The following is a 21108-nucleotide window of genomic DNA, read 5'->3' on the forward strand; positions in this document are numbered from 1 at the left end:
TTTAGAAGGCTAGATAATTGGGTAAAGTGTAACGTGTTTGTTCTGTTCTGTCGTTTTGTTTTCACACTGCTCTTTTCCCATTTTCCTCAGTTCCCTATCTAGTTTTCCAAGCTGTTCATTAGTTCCCACACATGTTTCTGTTCTACTCATTAATATCCTTATGCCCCGGCATACATAATCCCTGATAGCACACATACATCACTGAGACGTCTATTTGATGTGAGTGTTTACATCTGGAAGACATATTTTTTTAGTGTTTGCTCATCTGCAATACGTCTATAGGAGGTTTTCTGTCAGATGTCAAATAGACCTTTAGAAAATGTCTTTAAGATGATTATGATTGAGAATGCAAGTCAAAAATCCAACAAAAGTTCTTCTCAGAAAGAGGAATGATTAGTAGAAGATATAATGCAAACAATAACAGGAGAAAAATAAAATAACTCCACGAGGGGAGAAAAACTAACTCAAATAACTAAGAATAGTTTACTTGGGATTGCTTGGTAACTTCTTAGAAGGACACAGTGGAACACAGCAGAAATCACATAGCCAAGACTCAAAAAACGAGTGAGGAAAAGACACAGCTAAAATACTCTAAGGGAAACAAGGCAAACAAACTTGTGTCCCCAATTTTAGAAGCATCACACATTTATTTACATTCTTTATTGTGAATATAGCTGAAGCTAAACAATATGAAACACAACAGGAGTTTTTAGAATGGAACATTTAAACGAGTAAATGAGGGACAATGAATTACTTCCATTCCGTTGAGAGAACAATATATAATCATGTGTAATCCATAAAAAAGGTAACTAATCTGATTATGAGCATTTTAAAACATAATATAAGACTCCAGGCAGACAAATGATGACATAATGAGTTCTCTGCATCACTTCCAGCATGTTTTGTGCTTGTTTTAAACAGGTGGTGACCTTATTCCAGGTCTACACACCTGCAGGGCTTAACACATACATTTTCCCCCAGGAGCACATGAGCTCGTAGCTTGCAAATTTTCGGAGCACATTAAAAATATTTGGTGACACAATGCAAATTTCTTAAATGTATTTTAGCTTAATAAGTGGATATAAAGAGACATTATAAGAATACACAAGGTTTTTAAATAGTTCTGCTTCAAACTGTTTTGAACAATAATGAAATTATTTACAGTCCTACTTTAAACTGTATATAGGCATGTAGCAGTATAAAATTTTCATTTAACGATAATTGCTGGAGCATCTCTGTTGCATCATGAATTTAATTAGGTTAGAATAAAGTGTAACTTTTTTCTTACAATAAAAATAACTCAACATTTAATTATACAATAAAAAAATACACAAATAACTTTGATTTTAATAATGTACACTGTAAAAAATATCACCTTAAAATAAATTGATGCAACTTTCGAAGTATTTTGAACTTATGTTAAGTCTATTTGGTTAAATACAAATTAGGTATCTTCAACATGCACACTTAAGTAATGCCAACTTAATTTTCCTCATAAACACAACTCAACTAGTTTGTGTATCAGAAACATAATTCAACTGAGTATCGCCAATAAAATTAGACGTAAAAACAACTTAACGTTTTGGTACAACATGCATAATCTCTATTTCACAATATGCAATAAGCAGTATAGACTTAACAAATAATACTAGATTTACATTTCATACAACACCTATATGCTAAATGTTGAAATGAACATGAACAGTTTAACCCTCTGGGGTTGTTCGGCCCAAATGGACCCGAGGAATTTAAATACAATTTTTTTTTAAATCACAGCTTCCTCAGAATGGTCCGAAATTTGGTGACTTTGTTGGTATTTGGTATTTGAACACCCCAAAAAATTGGGGACAGGATGTGAGTAGTCTAAGTGGTTGTAAAAAAAAATAGTCACACTTGGGGTGTTCGGGTCCAAATGGACCCGCATGGAAAATGAATGGGAAATTAGCAAAAATACGAAAATACTGAGTTTTTTTGTGCGTACAATCTACAAATCAGCCACGATCTTGGAAAAAAGCACACAACAGTGAAGGGGTAAATCTATAAAGCATCAAGAGTGCAAAACAGACACATCTAGACACACACACACACACACACACTTTTATACACAAACACACCAAAAAAATTCAGATTTTACATGTGTTTTGCATTTTTTAAATGCTCAGTTTGTCCACCAGATGGCATTACATCTCATTTCAAAAATTGCTTTTATGAGGCCTAGGCTTGACTCTAAAATGAAATACAGCTTTAAAAAAAAAAAAATGTTGTTTTTTTAAAAATATTTTTTCTTTTATGTTCAATGGGGGGGGGGATTTTGTCATAATTATTGCGTTAATACTAATTATAATTTTTTTTATTTTTGAAATTTTCTCAAAACACCAAAAAAGAAAAGAAAAAATATTATAAAAAACGAGTAAAAAAAAAATCATGTTTTTTTTTTTTTTAAATATGAATCCCGCCCTTTGGGTCCATTTAGACCCGAACACCCTGAGTGTGACTCTGAAACAACTCTAGCGGGGTAATAAATGTATTAAAAGTTTTCATTGTTACTTCTTGTTCACTAAAAGAGCCTTATTGTAAAAAAAAAAAAAATAGCCTGTTAAGTCTTTAGGTATTAAGTATTTAATGCAGTGATGAACAACATAGAAAATACATCAATCTGAATGGCTATTTGAAACATTTACTGTGAGTACTGTTTAAAAACAGAAAGTAGCACAGCCTGCTTTGTTTAGATGGTTACCAATGTAACGACTGCATGTTAGAGAGTGAAAACCTCTTTAAATAAGGCATTTGTATAACATTATAAGATATTTTATTTGCACTTTTATTCTCCCAAGTTCGCACACATCTATTTTTAGTCGAATGCGAGTGAAATGCTCAAACTGCCAATGCTCAAGTGGCCTAATGTATTTCGGGAGCAAGACCTTTATAATAATGGTGTCAGGTTCTTAGAATTATTGTCTGCGACCCCTGGCTCATGGGGCTTTGGATGAGAGAACATGGCATCATTTATCTTCATCATTTATTAATTCCATATCCATTAATGGCTCTCGTTCTCAACTAAGCTCTAAAAGAGCATATTATCACTGCAAATATGACACAAGAACAGTATTCACATGCATGGTAACTGTAGGTTTATTCCTACACTTTAAGTCAAGCCAATTCTATCAGGCGCAGATGGTAAAACTTGATGGAAGATATCAATCTTTATTTCTGAGGCAAACCTCAAACTCACTGCCAGATGCTTTGAAAAAAAAAGACATTTAGCAAAAATTAAAATGTCAAAAAAATCTAAATATGCTACTCTGATATATGCTGATATGCATAACAGTCAGAGAAGCTGACAAGTTTGATATTGTATACCAGATAAAAGTTAAAGGAGCTGCATGTAAGAAATTTGTTTAAAAAAAATCATGTAATCATGTAAATAACCAGACATTAAGAAATCATGTTCATTTCAAATACTTCTATCACTGACAACAGTAGTCTGGCCAGGATATTGTCATTTAAAAAGTGAAGTTGCAGCCCTCAACTGATGTTAATGTTGTCATGTTGTGTTTTGGTCTGATGCTCCACCCTCCACCGATCTACCAATCACAAAGTCAGTTAGTGTTGCAGCATGCGGGTTGCCAGCTCTGCTCTAGTTACCACAGCTGAAGATACAGACGTGTCGGATAAAAATGTTTTGGATGCATCATATCTGGCAACCTCTAGTTAGGGGGGAGGGGATACACCACTCTACAGTAATTTAAAAGTGATTGCAGTGCCACAATCTTACATACAGCTCCCAAAATTATTAATTTTGTGAAATATTACAATTTAAAAAAAAAAAACTTTTCTATTTCAACATATTTTTTAAATGTATTCCAGTGATGAAAAGCTGTATTTTCAGCATCATTACTAGCATCACATGATCCTTCAGAAATCATTCTAATATACTGTACGCTGAGTTTCTGCTCAAGAAACATTTCTTTTACTATCAATGTTAAAAACAGTCGCACTGCTTATTTTTATTTTTCCAGAAACCATGATACTTTGATTAATAGAACAACATAATTCAAAAGAACAACATTTATATAAATTTTTTTTTTTTTTTACTTTCGAACCCCCAATTTTTGAAAGGTTGTGTATCATGTTTCCACAAAAATAAGCCGCTTTCCGACCGGAGGGACTTTTGCAGTTCTTAGAACCTAACGTTCCTATAACCCTTTTTTCTCGTGTTCCGACCGGGCTAAATTGGGGAATTTTTAGTTCCTCAGACTGTAGTTCCAACCCGATCTCACGGGAATTCGTACGAATTTTACGAGGTGGCTAATTCGTAACAATTCATACGACCTGTCGTACAAATTAGTACGATTTTTGCCAAATCGTACATATTTTACGAATTGGCCAATTCGTATGAATTCGTACGAATGACCTACCCCTGACCCCGCCCCTAAACATAACCGTCACGTGGGTTTAGACAAATCGTATGAATTCGTACGAGTGAGGTCGTACGAATTCGTACGAATTAGCCACTTTTTAATCACTCGTACGAATTCGTACGAATTGGTCGTGAGATAGGGTAGGTAGTTCCTATAACTCTTTCAGTGCCTAGTCTAAAGCGAGGACTTTTTTAGTTCCCTTTCCCTAGGTCTACGTTGATTGGTTCAACTTATATGTCATGCCCACGGAACTTGTAGCGTGCTGTCTGCCATACGCTGTGTGTTTTTGCAAAACATTACAACGAGGATTAAGACAAACATAATGCATTCAACCAGCTAATTGCTAATGCTAGCTAAACTTACCCGTCGTTTTGTTTGCCTCCTGCGCTCTGCTCTTTTATCTTCTTCCATCATATTACTTAAAATCATATTACGCTGGAGCCTTCGTCTTCTGGGTTTCTCTCTAACTTACAGAACTCAAGCATAATCTTTAAACACCACCGGTCGTTCTCCGTTAAGGACCCGGCAAGGCAGAACAGGAACATTGCAATAATAGCCTCCTTCATGCTGGTTTATTGTTGTTGTATGTGGCCACGCTACGTCTAGTGATAAAGACCGTCGCCATGCTTGCGTTACCCCTCCTACCACTTCCTATGGCCACTTGCCCAGTGCGAACGCAAGCAGCAAAACCGAGTTTGGGGGAGAGTTCTTAGAACTGTTTAGAAGTGGACAGTTCCTATAACCAAGTTCCTGTAACTACTTGGTCAGAAAGCAGCCATACAGGCAGGAAAAACTTTTTCAACATGGGTAGTAATATGAAATGTTTCTCAATCACTTAGGGGCTGTTTACACTTTACATTTTCAAAACGTAAAACTTATTTTTGCGCTTTGACCGTTCACGCACGACAACGACATTTTGACGAACGATAATGCAAACTTTTGAAAACAGGTTTCAAAGTATACGTTTTTGAAAACTAAATCGTTATCATCTCCGCGTAAACTACAAAAATTAGAATTTGCGAAAACGGTGATGTCATGCGCATGCATGTTCCGTCTATAGGCGCATAGTGTTTCTTTACAAAGTGTCATCGCCAAATACTGGCCTGCTACCAAAATACAGCGTTTTTAGTCGTTTTCATGGAACTGTGTGAGCGACAACACGATTTTGACAACATTGTCGTCTGTACGAAAGACCAGGAGACTCGGGTGTATCTTAAGCAGGGTTCTTTATTGCTGTTGCATCGCTGTAGTATTTCCAAGACTAGTACAACTAGTACAACTAGTACAGACTAGTCCATAGCAAAGTCTAACCTAAGTCAAAAATACCTTGTGTTCATATACCTTACAAGAGGGAGGAGTTACATAGAGGTGGAGACACTCTGAAACAAAGCATGTAAATGAAGTACACAGGCTTAGAAACCTACCCTAGACTGAGAGTGATACCAATCCTAATTTAATCTGCAGAACTATTCAAACTTATCAAACTTAGACAAAGAGTCTCAGTAATCTGGTTCATTTAACTTATAGAGAGACCAGGACTGGCATGATCTCTTGCTCATTTATGCCTCAAATGCTAAATTCAGTCTACTAGACTTTCTCAGTTTATATACTATTGTACTGGAACCTAAATTAAACATTTAATAAACACTACACTTGTTAATAAAAGGTTGAATTATTTGATATTTTAAGAGACTTTAAGAGGGTTTGATATATTGCTCTGAGATTAAATTTTCTCTTCTTATTTTCTAAATTTTACAAATAAAACTACAAAAAAATATTTTATTCCAGATATACTTGCTCATATTTCAGCATTTATTTTAATTTAGTTTCACTTCACTTGTGTGTGTGTATTTAGGCATATTTAAAAAAGAATAAAAATAAAATGTCAACATGAAACAACAAAATTAATGAAACTTTCAAAAATTAACCAGAAAATATAAAAATAAAATACACTACAATTGTATTTCAATGGTGCTAAAATAAACCTGGTTTCCCCTTATGACTGATTTGACAGATTCATATAATTATTCTTTAGAAACAAATATGCCAAACTTCTAACAAACAAACTAACTGTCATTAGCCCATAATTAATAATCATAATATACCTGGTTTTCATATGTATTCATATCATAGACAAGCACTTTCTGAGCTCAAGAAGTGAATCAACTTCAAATCCAGGGCAAAAATCCACCCATGTGTTATGAAAGTAATAATCTCAATTTTCTTTAGTGTCTTGAGTACAATTGATATATGGCCTAATTTGACAAAGTGAAACCCCTAAGGACTTCATTAGCACCACCAAACTCACAAAATATCGGTTGTTAAAAGAAAACTACAAGTTGCATTTTGATCCACTATTTTTAGCTATGTTTGTGTGCACGTGTGTATGTGTGTATGTGCGCGAGTGCAAACAAAGCATTATTCTATTGTCCTTCACTCGGCCCTGTATTATCCTGCAGAGAACAGCTCGACAGACTTGTGGCAAGTGAGACAAGGGGGGAGGTGAGGTGAGACTGCACTACAGCAATTATATTCCCTTCACCACTAATGATGACAGGCCGCCCAACCTGAGAGTCAGCCATCAATCACTGCACGGGTCTCTAACTCTAGAGGCAGAGTCCTACCATTTCTTCCCCATACAACTGGTTCCACCACACTGGGGAAAAAGCAAGACCTGCACCTCAATTAGAGGCTTCATGAAATGGACGTAATGGCAGAACGTGTTCCCAATTACTCCAAACCACAAGGCCTAAAGGAAGCTCTGAGAAGAAGTCTGAGAAGAACTCACCTTTGAACTCAAGAGACGAGATGAAGTTGGCTGCGCAAAGAGGTTTTTTTATTACTTGACAGCTGCAATTATCTGAAAACACATAAGAACACACGAGATTCAACCAACAAGTACTCAAAGGCCAGAACGTCATACATCTTCACATACAAAATGGGCTTAAAGGATACAAAACAGACCATTTTTAGATTGATTATGATGATTCGCAGTCAAGTGGGAAACTATATGCATTTGTAGGTACTTAAGTTTTGAACAAACATTAAAATGCAAATTCTATTTATCTTTTTACAAATTGCACCAATAATCAGGCCAAAAATCAGCTCTCAGAAGAGGGGTGTGAACTCCCCTTTGAATTCAGAGATGAGATAAAGTGGGCTGTGTTTTTTAACCACCCCAAGAACTAGGAACTTTGGGGTGGTACTCGGTGTGTCAACACCACAGGAACCAGGGTCTAAATAAAGTTCCAAAGTTCCAGAACATGCTGATTGGTTTTTACCGTTTTTACCACGGTCAATGTCCGCTGATAACAAACGTCTACTTTTATATCTAGCAGCATTACGAGCTTTCTGAATACGCTTTGGGTGCTCGTCTCTTTTCTGCCATTTTGTTAATTACCTCGTTAGTAAACCAATCACACACAAAAGCAGCACAGCTTGAATCTCCTCCATACAAAACTCAAAACGCATTCAAAACTCAAAACAAACAAGCAGACTGGGAGGAGCAGTCGTACGCAGTTCAACATCACTACATAATCTTGCTGCCCCGGACCCGTACTTTAGTACGCGGTGTAAACGTAGTGAGCAAGCGGTCTGGGGTAAAAAAAAAAAAATCCTATGAAAAAAGTTCCTGGGACAAATAGTTCCTGGTAATTGCAGTGGAAACGCAGCTTAAGATTCAGCCAACTCATACTCAAAGAGCAGCGAGTCATGCATCTTTACATGAAAAGAGTCGGAACGAAATGCAAAATGGGCTAAGGGGTACAAAGATAGACCATTTGTAGACTGATGATTCGCAGCCAAGCATTTGTAGGTACTCGGTTTTTGAACATAAACATTAAAATGCAAATTCTTTAGGAACTATTTTTTCGTACAAACTGTACCACCAAAATCATAAAATAAAGATTCACAGTTACAGATACAAGTCTGATTTGTAGTCTCTGAGAAGGGAATCTTGCTACACAGTAGTTTCGTGCTTCCACAAGCCAGTCTTAATATTCCCTGAACTCTCCACGTTCAGGGGGGACAAATTCTGTAGTCTCTCTGAGTCTTTGGCAGGTCCGTTTTGGCAAGCTAGATTCAAACCGTAAGACTTGGGCTGTACCTCCATTTCAACAGCGAGGGGCTGTTTAGGACAGTCTTTAGTTTGGCTGGTAACATCGGTCCCAGATACCTCCCCTACAAAGTATGTTCGTTCTCAAAACCGGGTGTCCGGCGGCTGTGAGGAGGTCTTCAGATGTGAGATTTCGGTTGCTTCAGGCCCCGTCCACACTACTGCGTTTTCGTTTAAAAACGGAGACCTTTTGCTACGTTTGCACCTCCTGTCCACACTAAAACGGGAAAAACGAAGACCTAAAACGGAGAAGTTTAGAAACGCTGCAGCTGCGTTTTGTGTTTTGAATCTCCGGAGGGTGTTTTAGTGTGGACGAGACAAAACGGAGGAGTTTACAAACGATGACGCAGAGGCTCACGCTCGGCTCTATGATTGGGTGTCATCAGTCATGACGTATCTTTCCCTGATTCGCCAACACTGTTTACACCGGCGCGCGCATGCCCAGTGTTGGTGAATGGTCACGTGATCCACGTTTTCAGTCGTTTTAGTGTGGACGGAGATAAATTCTAATACGCAGGTAAAACGCTAGTGTGGACGGAGATCGTTTTCGTTTTAATTCTCCGTTTTTAAACGAAAACGCAGTAGTGTGGACGGGGCCTCAGTCACAGTAAGGTGCTGCTGCTCTTCGGACTGTTCTTTGAGCTCAAAGCGGCGTTCAGGATGCCGTAGGAGCTGAATGAGAATGCTGAGGAAGTACATGCAATCCACGAAAACAATAAAAAAGCTGCCGGAGCCGTAAAACGCACCGAGACTGGGTTCCCATGCCATCCAGCAGCTGAGGAAAAAGATCCTAAAATAAAAAGTTAGCATTAAAATGGATATTCACCTCATCGGTTTTCTTATTTTCTGAAAAATTACATTTTTAAAATGTTTTTATGTCTATGTGGTCTTTTTAATATCTCACAATTCTGACTTTATATCATGCATTTCTGACTTTATAACATGCAATTGCGACTTTATATCTAGCAATTCTGACTTTATAACTCGCAATTCTGACTTTATAACTCGCAATTCTGACTTTATATCACGCAATTCTGACTTTATATCTCACAATTGCGACTTTATTTCACACAATTCTGACTTTATATCTCGCAATTGCGACTTTATATTATGCAATTCTGACTTAATATCTCACAATTCTGACTTTCCATCTCGCAATTCTGAGAAATAATGTCAGAATTGCGCGAAGTAAACTCGCAATTGTGAGAAAAAAAGTCAGAATTGTGAGATGAAAAAAAAGTCGCAATTACCTTTTATATTTTTCATTCTATGGCGGAAACAAGCTTCCATACTATGCTCTACTTACAAGCATGAAAATGAAATTTACATTTTGAATGAAATTTTAATTTGACATACACAGAACAATGCCATCATATTTTATAAATCATTGCACCTGTCACTTTCTGCAGGTTTGCTTTCTGAAAAATTAACACTTATATTTAAGTACATAAAAGCTCTAAAGGTTGAAGTGATTCATATTGTAGGAAAAACACTTATGAGACACTTAAGAGTTCTGTGATGCTTAGCAGAGTGTGTTTTTTTTCCCCCCTTTTTGTCACGGTAGCATGAGATTAATTAAATCCCAAAGATCTCAGATGGTCTGGATTTTCAAATTAAACCATGCTGTTACACAATCCAAACAGCTGTCACAAGTGAAAGAAGGGTGACTGGGAAACCAACAGGCACAAGGTGGGGAGCCAAAAATAGAGCAGCATAATTAGGTTCACACAACTTCAGAAGTCTACACACTACTTGCTCCTCCATGAAGTATTATTCTGCACTTTACAGAGCATGGGCATTAGGCTCCAGCGAAAGCAGAAGCAATTCCTCATGGCAGAGAGACTATTAAATGACAGAAAATGTTCACATGGGGATTTGGAAAGAGCCTTGAGGCATATACATGCTCTATCTGTACAGTCTGTTGTTAATAGCAACGAAGTTAAGGAAACATACTAAACCATTGCATTTAGTCTCTAGTGGCTTTAATATATCCACATAAAAAGGTCTAATCGATTACATAAAATCTGTCAATTACAATCAATGCATTTTTCAAACAAAGACCATACTTGCCTCACAGACATGTCTACTTTTAAACAGAACAATTCAACCCGAAAGAAAACAGATAAATGACTGCTCTCTGCTCATGTAATCTGTATGAAATGTGCATTTCTCTCTGCCACATTGACCACTGCAAAGATTGTGAGTCGGCATCATCAACTTTATCTTTACAGTCAACACTGACAAAGAAATGCCTTTTTATTAAGTTTTTTTTTTTTTTTTTTTTGTTAAGGATTTGTTTACTGTGTGTGATTCATTTAATGGAAAGCACATTCCCTGCTAGTTGTCTTACTGTTAATTTAAAATAGCAAGTAGCTAATCAGTGTCTGCTCGTTTAAACTAAGTTGTCCTATAACAGACGAATGTCACAACGACCCGCCTGATACCAGCACACCCCTAACCCGAAGCTTGAATTTTATTGTAAGAGATGGTTAAAAAGCCACGGGGACAGTCGTGGCCTAATGGTTAGGGGCTGGTAACCCGAAGGTTGCGGGTTCAATTCTTAATACCAGCAGAAAATGACTGAGGTGCCCTTGAGCGAGGCTCCTAACCCCCAATCGTTCCCCGGGAGCCACAGTGAATGGTTGACCTCTGGTCCTGGTGTGTGTGTGTGTTCAATATTCCTACTGTGTGTGCACTAACTTGGATGGGTTAAATGCAGAGGACAAAGTCCAAATATGGGTTACCATTCTTGGCCTTCATGTCACTTTCAAAAGTGTCCTAAAACTCATACTTACTAAGGTGCATTGACTTGACTTCCGTAGTTTTTGATGTTAGCAGCAGCTGTTATTCCACAGACAATGATCGGTATGCCTCCACCTATTAAGTAGAATCTGTAGAAGAAAAAACAATAACAACAACAATAATGATGTCAACTGAAGCCTTAAAGGAATAGTTCACTTAATGAAAATTCTGTCATCATTTACTCACCCTTTAAGTTGTTTCAAAACTGTATTTCTTTCTTCTGCTGAACACAAAAAGACATTTTGAAAAATGTTGGAAAACAAAACAGACTTTCATAGTATTTTTTCTTCTGGAGTCCATCCACTGTCTAGTTAACAAAATACTTCAATATGTTCTAACTTATACTTACTGCAAAATAGAAATGTAACTTGATGTGAGTAAATGACAGAATTTTCATTTTAAGTGAACTCTTCCTTTAAGGCTGGTTGACATTAAATCAGTAAGGTATTTATATATATATATATACACATGCATACATTAAAGCTAGAATAGACTACACAACTTGATAAAATATGAATATACTCTGAAAGTCTAGGTTTCATTCAAGTGCCAACTTCAAAAACGATTACAGAAAGAAACTGAAACTGAAACCAAAAATGAAAATCAGTGTTATTGTTCACTAAAATATTACAAATACATTTCATTAAATGAAATAAAGCTTAAATAAAATAGAATTTTAAAATTAGATGAAAAACTTAAGACGTGACTATCTAAAATAAGTTAAAATTACTAAAACTACAGAACGCTAAATAGAAATATTTAAATGAGAAAAGGACTTATCAAGAAGAAATTATCAACTGAATACCCATATGCCTACACATATAGTGTTTCTATATCATAAGTTAGTAAAAGTCTGGATACTATAGTAGTATTTAAAAAAAAAACGTATATAAAAGTTACTAAACATAATTTATTCAGCCTCATGTAATTCCACATGACTTTTTTCTGCAGATCACAAAACAAGATATTCTTTTTGTCTATGCAATGTCAATGGTAATGAAGACACTTTTCCAAAATATCTTCTTTTGTGTTCCAGAGAAGCAAGTCAGTCCTACTGGTTTGTAACGACATGAGGGTCAGAAAATGACAGATTTTAGGGTGAAATATTCCTTTTAAAGATAATCAATTTGCCTACTTACTGTTGTATGTTTACTGACACCAAGTGGAGAGCAGTGGAAATTAACTTAAAACACAGAGTTTGTGTAAAGTGCAAAGTGGAATTTCCAGACCTATTGTACCCTAAAATGAATCACGTGTGCTTGCTTTTTAAATGTATTTATTAATCATTTATTATATGATCTATTTTAATCACTTATTTAAATAAAAATTATGTATTATTTGTACATCCATTTTTCTTTTACACTCATTGATTACTTTGACCTTTACCTCAGCATAGGCCTGGGTGGAGGTGGAGGCTCATCCAGCTCCTCGTAGCGCTTGGCCTTCCGCGTCACCTGTTTGTAGATGTTGCGTGCCGTTACGCCGGACCACAGGGCCGTAGCCAGTGTGGAGTAATGCAGCACTATCCCCACCTTCAGGACGAGACATTAGAAAACATATGAATTCTCCTCAAGGCCAATGAAAATGCAAATATTCTCAAAAAAGTACCATTTAAAGTCCTCATGAAATCAAAATGGACTATTCTTTTTTTTTTCTTTTTTTTTATGGAATATTGCAGTAGCCTATTTATTATAAAAGATTTAAAGAGATAGTTCTCCCAAAAATGAAAATTCTGTCATTAATTACACAACTTTTGTTCATCTTCACAACACAAATGAAAAATTCTTAAATGAAAATCTGTCCCTCCATTGACAGCTACGCAACTACCACTTTGATGCTTCAAAAATTTCATGAAGAGATCGTAAAACTAATCCGTATGAATCGGGCATGTTCGCTTGACGTTTGAGAACCAATGAGGTCCGCGTTACGCAGCACGTTTGAGCTTCTGCAAGATCCAATGAGGTTCATTCTCATGTAAGAACATCATGCAGGTTTAGTTGAGCTTCTGTTTATGTTTGCTGATCAATGTTTGTATGGGAATAAATGCCTAAATTAAATCTGTTCATCATATAAAGCGATTGAGTCTCTTCAGAAATTTTGGACTAAACCACTCAATTCGTATGGATTAGTTTTTATTAACTTTTTGAAGCGTCAAAGTGGTAGCTGCGCAGCTGTCAATGGAGAAACAGAAAGCTCTCAGAATTCATCAACAAGATCTTAATTTGTGCTCTGAAGATGAATGAAAGTCTTACAGTTTTGGAACGACATGAGGGCGAGTAATTAATGTCAGAATTAAAATTTTCGGGTGAACTAACCCTTTAACTGTGCTGCACATTAATACTTACCAAAAAAAAAAAAAAAATGATGTGCCCTCATAATCTTTAATCAAAATGCCTTCCCCTCCCTCTCTTCTCTGATGATGCGTTTACTGCTGCGCAACCATCCAACGAATTCCCCACAGACAAAATCAGATCCCACCCTACATTTCTTCTTGTTCCAGAAGTCATTTCACTTGGATATACAGTATGTCAAAATAGGGAAGAAAATACCAATCACAACTTCCATTAAGAGTATCAAATGTGAACTTGAGAGTCTATAAAACCGAGAAACTTATACAAATATTTAATGTAAATATTGTCCCCCAAACTTATATAAATGTGGAAAAGCAGGCACATACCGCTTGACAAACACTTGCATTGTATGTTTGGTTCATGCTGCACAAACACAGCACAGGTGAGGAGTTTAGAATTCTTTAGAATTCTAAAATGTTCTTTGCGCTAAAAAAGACTGGTTCAGAATTAGAATCAGAAAGAGTTTTATTGCTAGGTGTGTTTACACATGACTGAAACTGAAGACTGAGACTGAAAAGTTCTTAAGGGAAACAAAACCCTTTGCAGATTTTTCGTGGGATTGCAAACGCTTTCTACTCTGCTCATCCTTCAAAGTGAAATCAATCTGTTATAGGAGTAACTTTTTCCCAGCAGCTCCCTGTGCTGTTCTTTGCCGCCGCCTCTCACTTCAGTAGCTGCTATTATTGTTGCGTCTATGACACAATGCCTCTTTACCCGCTTGAAGCCAAAATGGGGGAGGAATGGATGATAGAGCTGTGCAGCAAAGTCCAAATTACAAAATAAAAAACGCTATAAAATAACAGTTCTAAATATCCACATAATTTCCAGAACATTAGTGCATTTTTTTGTCATCTCTCTCTCAGAGAGAGAGAGAGAGAGAGAGAGAGAGAGAGAGAGAGAGAGTAAAATTACGCATCTCTGAAGTGTGTGGAAATATATATATATATATATATATATATATATATATATATATATATATATATATATTTTCACACACTTCAGAGATGCGTAATTTTACTCATCTAGGGGTGCCAATAATTGTAGTCAATGTGTTTTGGAGAAAAAAAAACATTTGTTTCATAATGTTATTTCCCCCCCACTTTCAATTCTTTTAAATTTTTGCTCAAAAGGATAAACAATGCAGATTTACTTTCACAGTCGCCTTTGATCATTTACCAGGGGTGCCAATAACTATTACCACAACTGTGTGTGTGTGTGTGTATATATATATATATATATATATATATATATATATATATATATATATATATAGCTGCACACACTACCGGTCAAAAGTTTTAGATCGGTAAGATTTTTTTATGTTTTAAAAAGAAGTCTCTTCTGCTCACCAAGGCTGCAATTATTAAAAAAAAAAAAAAAAAAAAAAAAACCCAGCAATATTGTGAAATATAATTACAATTTAAAACAGCGGGTTTCTATGTGAATATATAGTGAAGTGTAATGTATTCCTGTGATCAAAGCTGAATTTACAGCATCATTATTTCAGTCTTCAGTGTCACATGATCCTAAATTATTATAATATGATGCTCAAGAAACATTTATGATTATTATCCATGTTGAAAACAGTTTTTTACATTTTTATTTCAGGATTATTTGATGAATAGAAAGTTCAAAAGAACAGAATTGTTCTGAAATGGAAAGCTTTTGTAACATTAATCACTGCCATTCAAAAGTTTGGGGTCAGTAAGAATTTATTTTTGGGGGAAAGAAATTAGAAAATACTTTTATTCATCAAGGATGAGTTAAATTGATCAAAAGTTACAGTAAAGACATTTATACTGTTAGAAAAGATTATATTTTAAATAAATGCTGTTCTTTTGAAACTTCTATTCATAGAATTTTGGGGGGGGGAAATGGTACACGACTGTTTTCAACATTGAAAATAATAATTTATGTTTTTTGAGCATAAAATCAGCATATTAGAATGATTTCTGAAGGATCACGTGACACTGGAAACTGATGTGTAATCAGCAACAGTAATGATGTTGAAAATTCAGCTTTCAAATAACATTTTAAAATATATTACAATAGAAAACAGTCATTTTAAATTGATATAATATTTTACAATATTACTGTTGTTATTTTTTTTCATCAAATAAAGCAGCCTTGGTGAGCAGAAGAGACTTCATTTAAAAACATAAAAAATCTTACTGATCTAAAACTTTTGACCAGTAGTGTATATATATATATGGTGCGTTTTACTCATGATGGTAGTTTCAGTTTCACTTAATGTTTCACTTTTATTCATTGGCATTTTACATTATTTCTGAATTTACTGATAAAATGCGACTTATACATCGCTGCAACTTATTATTTCTTATGCAGTTTTGACCTGGAGCAATTTAAAGTCAGGTGTGACTTTCGTCCAGGGTGGAAAAAAAGTAGCTGTAGTTGTTATTTTATTAGTTTGATTTAGAAACAAACATTTAACTTGTATTACTCATGGTGACAGTTACAACTAAAATGCATCTTTCTTCTGTATCTTTAATTCTTCATTTTTAAACTATTGTACTTTACTTTGCTTTCTATCCAGGTAGAAATATTGTATAACCTCAAAAATGAAGTGGGTTTGAGTGCATGTCTGATCTTGCCCAAGAAGGCAGTAGGATCAGCACCAAGTGTGTTCTTACCAATCTTTGTGAGAATCACATGTGTGGACACGCTCCTCCTCTTGCTGCCATCACTGAGGACGGTGGAGTTTCCCGTTGGGGGAAAGAGTTTGCCGTTGCGGAAGGCTAGCAGGTGGAGTTTGTAGACCTGAACAGTTTCTTCGGCCTGACCTGAACTTCCCAGAGATGAGAAGAGAGACGGGGGAAGCTGTAGTGACGCCTCCACTATAGTGTTCTGCACACATGGAGATGCAATAACGTTACTGTCAAGACATGATGGATATTTTCCAGCTTCCACAGCTTTATTGATGATCTCGGATTGACGAAACTTATGTGCGGTGACAAAACATCTACACTACTGTATACTCCACACACACTGATGTACAAAAAGTACTAGAGAAAAACGCATACTTTGTGAGCCAATGCTGACAGGTTGCTGGTCACGTTGCATTTGAAGCTGAGCTGGCGCTCTGGGTTGATGTCGGAGTCTCTGGGAGAGAAATGGGCCATGGGTGTGCGCTCCGGTGAGACCTTCTGGAACATAGTGCAGGTCATCCCATTGAAGCTGCTGGCCTTGATGGCATGAGCCTCCAGAGCGATGTTATGAGAGTTCTGTTAAAACAGACAACAATAAAGAATGGCTACCACACCACACTCCCACCATTCACCTAGGTGAGCATAAGACTTTTCAAAAACATTGAAAATCGTACTGACACAAAAGTTAATAGTTTGCTATATTTTGTTGAAAAAAAATAAAGAAAGCATATAAAAATATATACATTTATTTCAGGTAATAAAAAAAAACTTTTCAGCTGCTTTTAATAAGGGGACCATTCTAATTTAATTTATGTTTTGCAAGAACACACACCTCTAAATATACCAACATATTATGCGTTGTATTTTCCATTTATGAAGTAATGTAAGAAATCGCACTATTTTTCAGTAATTCCAAAGTAATATTTAAACTCAACATAGACATTAAGTACTTGCTGTTATGATGCACAACATAGAAATGCTTGTGTAAGAATATTTTTAATACTATTAATCATTTGTTGAAGACCTAATGTCAGTCAGTTATCAGTGACATTATTTTGGCTTAACCCTTAATTTGTAAGAAGAAAACAAAATCTAATTTACAGAACTTTCAATGAAAATTGCAAGTGGCAAGGCATTCTGTGTAACGGTCACCAGCTGGAGTGCCCTTTTGAGCCAGCAGAGGGACCTCCAGATAAGACCATTATCACTCACAAACTACATTTCCCAGAACTCACTGCCCAGACTCATCATCACTGATCACATTCACCTGTACCTCATTCACTGATTGCATTCACCCGTGTCTCATCCTGTTAGTGTCAGGAGCCAATCAGAGTCCTCCCTAGTCACCACGCAACGATCACTGTCCCCAGATTACTAATCACCTGCACGCCTTTCCCAGCCATCACAAAAGCACCCAGTTCACGTTCACTCCTTGTCAAGCCTCCAACAGGAAAAGACCCTAACCAGTCTCTCCGCTTCTCCTCGAGTCATCCAGCGAGCTGAATAGTAAAGTATAGACTAATCCGACGAGCGTTCTGTGTAGGCTGCCATCTTGTGGCGACGCCATTACTGAGCTGTTACACAGGCATATAGACATATGCACCGGTATGTAAACAAACCTCGGTGATAACGCGAACTCACCCTCGATGACAGCTACAGCCAGGCAGAATGACTTGTTGGTTTGATCTGTGACTGCAGTGGCCTCCAGTCACAGATGAAGGTACAAACGATCTTACAGATTAACGTTATTTATGAAAATAGCTTGGCAAGCTAGCTAGGCTAACGTTTGCTAACGAGGAAACTATAAAAAGATCTGTCCATTTGGCAACAATAAATAAATAAATGAATGAAATCAAATAAACAAATTCATGTTTTTCATTTGTGTCCATTATTTATCTCATTTTCACATTGCAACAGGCAAGGGTAAGGTAACGTTACAGCTAGAAAGTATACATAATATCGACCAATTAGTGTTTTTAAACCATGGAAAGAGGTCAATATAACAGCGGGAGAACAATTATGTCACATAACGTTACATTTAGCTCAGGAAAGCCATTTAATGACCATAGCATGTTAATTGAATAGAAAAAATAGCAAGAGAGGAGATTTTGCTGATCACTATATCACATATTTATTTATTTTTTTTTTACTTATGTCATTTAATAATTGTTATTATACGCGAATGTCCACATCTTGTACTCGCCCAGGAAATCTGTAAACCGTACGGCACCAGACAGGGGCAGTCGACCCGGGGTATTCACAATGTTTTCTCTTCAAAATTGAAATTTTACTGCCACCATTGAAACAATTTATAACGGAAACTGTTTACCCACTCGACATTATACAAGGGCCAACGTTGTAACGTTAGTGACAGTCGTAAATCGCAGGCTGTTTATTCCAGTGGACGCAAGTTGCAACTAAAACAATAGGAGGCAATGGCGCAACGCAACCCAGCAACAGCTCAGTAATGGCGCCCCGCTTACTTCCGGTAGTTTCGCCGGATTCGTCTATACTCACCTGAAAAGACTAACCTCTCTGTCTGTGTTCTGATGTTCCCAGGATCTGCTCCATGATTCTCGTTCTCTGTGTCCTGGAATCTGCCCCGAGTCTCGTTCACCTAATGGATGCGCTGTAAAGAGAAAAGGCAAAAATCACTGAACTGTGTTAGTTCCCTATTTACTGCACTAAAAAGGATCTACTCACCTGGAATCCTTCCTGCACCCCGTCTGCTCGAAGAAGAGCTGAAAGAGAGAAAAGGAAAGTAATGGGCTATATGCACGCATAAATTCCGCATTTGACGCAAGGATGCTCGTCCATTTCCGGTTGTGGAGATTAAAGCGGAGGAAAACGGGATTATGGCAGAGTCTTCAAAATTTACTGTCCTCCAGTCTTTGAAGTGAAACGTACATACGTTTAGATGTAATTTTATATATAGTTATATTTATTTAATATAATTTTAAAGAGAAGCATAAACACAACGAGGGGTTTTATCTGTTTTTGTGACTAACGTTTTGTTAGTATAACCATGGAGTATAAAATTCAATATAAATTCTCGGTATTGCATTGGACTCTACGATCGGCGGAAGTTATCGAGCATCCCTAATTCACCGTAAATACCGCCGTGCATAGAGCCCATTGTCCTGTCTCATCGTTCATGTTATTCCTAAAGAAGAGTATTTACTCACCTGGATTACTTCCTGCCACGTATCCTCCACGTAGATCACCTCTAAGCACCTGAAATCCTGAATACTTGCCTTTGTTTTAAAATAAAGAAAAGTTTATGTTCATCACTTACCTCTGTTTCCAAGTCTGAATCCTGACAGTTAGTCTGTCTACCTTGTGTTCACATTCACTGTTGAATAATCAGAATCCAAGAACAATCCAAAATCAAAAACCAGAAACCGCTCAGAAATGCAGACACAGTACAACAAGACTTCGCCAACAGTGAATGTGAACACAAGGTATATATAGACAGACTAACAGGATGAGACACAGGTGAATCCAATCAGTGAATGAGGTACAGGTGAATGTGATCAGTGATGATGAGTCCGGGCAGTGAGTTCTGGGAAATGTAGTTTGTGAGTGATAATAGTCTTATCTGGAGTGCCCTCTGCTGGCTCAAAAGGGCACTCCAGCTGGTGACCGTTACATTCTGAAGCGTTTAAAAAAATATTAATTTAAAATAAATGTGTGTTATTTGAGCTGTTGTATAAATGAACTTCTGGTTATACGGAACTTCTGAATACTGAGGAATATTTCTATTTAAATATTTAAATTGACAGAGTTGTTGTTATTATTTAGTCAAATTACTTTTTATTTTATTTAAATACATTTTTTTTTAAATAATACAATTACTAAAGCACATAAACTAATTAAAATGAAAACTGAAAATATAAAAATGTAATTCAAAATATTAATAAAAACGAATAAAATATAAATATTCATAAAATAGTAATAGACAGTATTGGCGGCCGATTTAGGAGACAATTCTTTTAAAATTAACAATTGGAAGGATTTTTGCTAGCCTGGGTTTCCTCATTCTGCCTTGCAGTAGCGCGATCTTATTTACGCTGCTAGGCAGTCTGGATACCATCAACCAAATTTCCCCCTGAAAAAGGGAACCAATCACAGAACGGGGAGGTAGACATTCGTAGCACCCAATAATACGGCTCTGGGTATTCGTAAACCACGCCTCAAATACGATAAAATGAAGTCCTTGCGTTTGCCAGGCTAGATTTTTACAATATTCGGAGAACGGCAATCCTCTGCAGGCACTCAACGATACGAGAGCAAGCTCGCGCCTCCCTCTGAGCCATCCATAACACTCGCTCATCAGCCAGCATCAGATTACTGGAGATATCCACCATCACATCTCCCAGCTGAGAGAGGAAATGCAGTTAGAGACAATGCATGCACACCCACAACAATGCCCATTCCTCCAGGCGTGCATTACACCCACAAACAGACTAAATTCAATATACACACAAACGCACTACCTCGGCATTCCTGAACAAAACCTGACATCAGAAAAAAAGTTGATGAGTCAATCTTTTTTTTTTTTTTTTTTTTTTAAGAACTGAAATGGGATCACTGGGATGTGTCTGACGTTCCCCCATTAGAGAAACACTTACAGCTAATGTTATCAAAAAACAAACAAAAACAATGTTGGAGCCCTAAACAGCCTCTTTGTCAACTCAATACATCTGAATTCCACTAAATTCCTGAGCAAAATTACACAAGCATGGCAAAATCGC

General features: G+C 36.6%; 1 protein-coding gene and 1 pseudogene across 2 annotated transcripts; both read right to left on the reverse strand.

The window, feature by feature from the left end:
• Positions 1 to 8305: 8305 nt before the first annotated feature.
• Positions 8306 to 14072, reverse strand: LOC120477602 (adhesion G protein-coupled receptor A3). Its single transcript, XM_089128592.1, has 4 exons — positions 14015 to 14072; positions 12724 to 12869; positions 11331 to 11426; positions 8306 to 9310 (listed from the first exon to the last, which is right to left on the reverse strand). Exons 1-4 carry the CDS (start codon positions 14048 to 14050, stop codon positions 9088 to 9090), a joined length of 501 nt encoding a protein of 166 aa, XP_088984718.1. The 5' UTR covers positions 14051 to 14072; the 3' UTR covers positions 8306 to 9087.
• Positions 14073 to 16193: 2121 nt separating this feature from the next.
• LOC148998323 (adhesion G protein-coupled receptor A3 pseudogene) lies at positions 16194 to 18993 on the reverse strand (annotated as a pseudogene). The gene is made up of 3 exons (XR_016168778.1): positions 18886 to 18993; positions 16730 to 16930; positions 16194 to 16553 (listed from the first exon to the last, which is right to left on the reverse strand). The product of XR_016168778.1 is annotated as an adhesion G protein-coupled receptor A3 pseudogene (transcript).
• Between the last annotated feature and the right edge of the window lie 2115 nt (positions 18994 to 21108).

This window comes from Pimephales promelas, chromosome 1 (assembly GCF_988280905.1).
Source record: "Pimephales promelas chromosome 1, fPimPro1.hap1.1, whole genome shotgun sequence".
Lineage (NCBI taxonomy): Eukaryota > Metazoa > Chordata > Actinopteri > Cypriniformes > Leuciscidae > Pimephales > Pimephales promelas.

What these genes read in the sequence shown, in the direction of transcription:
- LOC120477602 (XM_089128592.1), bottom strand. Translation starts at nt 14,050, where the DNA reads ATGAACCAAACATACAATGCAAGTGTTTGTCAAGCG. An exon ending in CCACCCAGGCCTATGCTGAG is followed by an intron (nt 11,427 to 12,723) that starts GTAAAGGTCAAA and finishes TTTCTTCTACAG; the next exon opens with ATTCTACTTAATAGGTGGAG. An exon ending in AGTCAAGTCAATGCACCTTA is followed by an intron (nt 9,311 to 11,330) that starts GTAAGTATGAGT and finishes CTTTTTCCTCAG; the next exon opens with CTGCTGGATGGCATGGGAAC.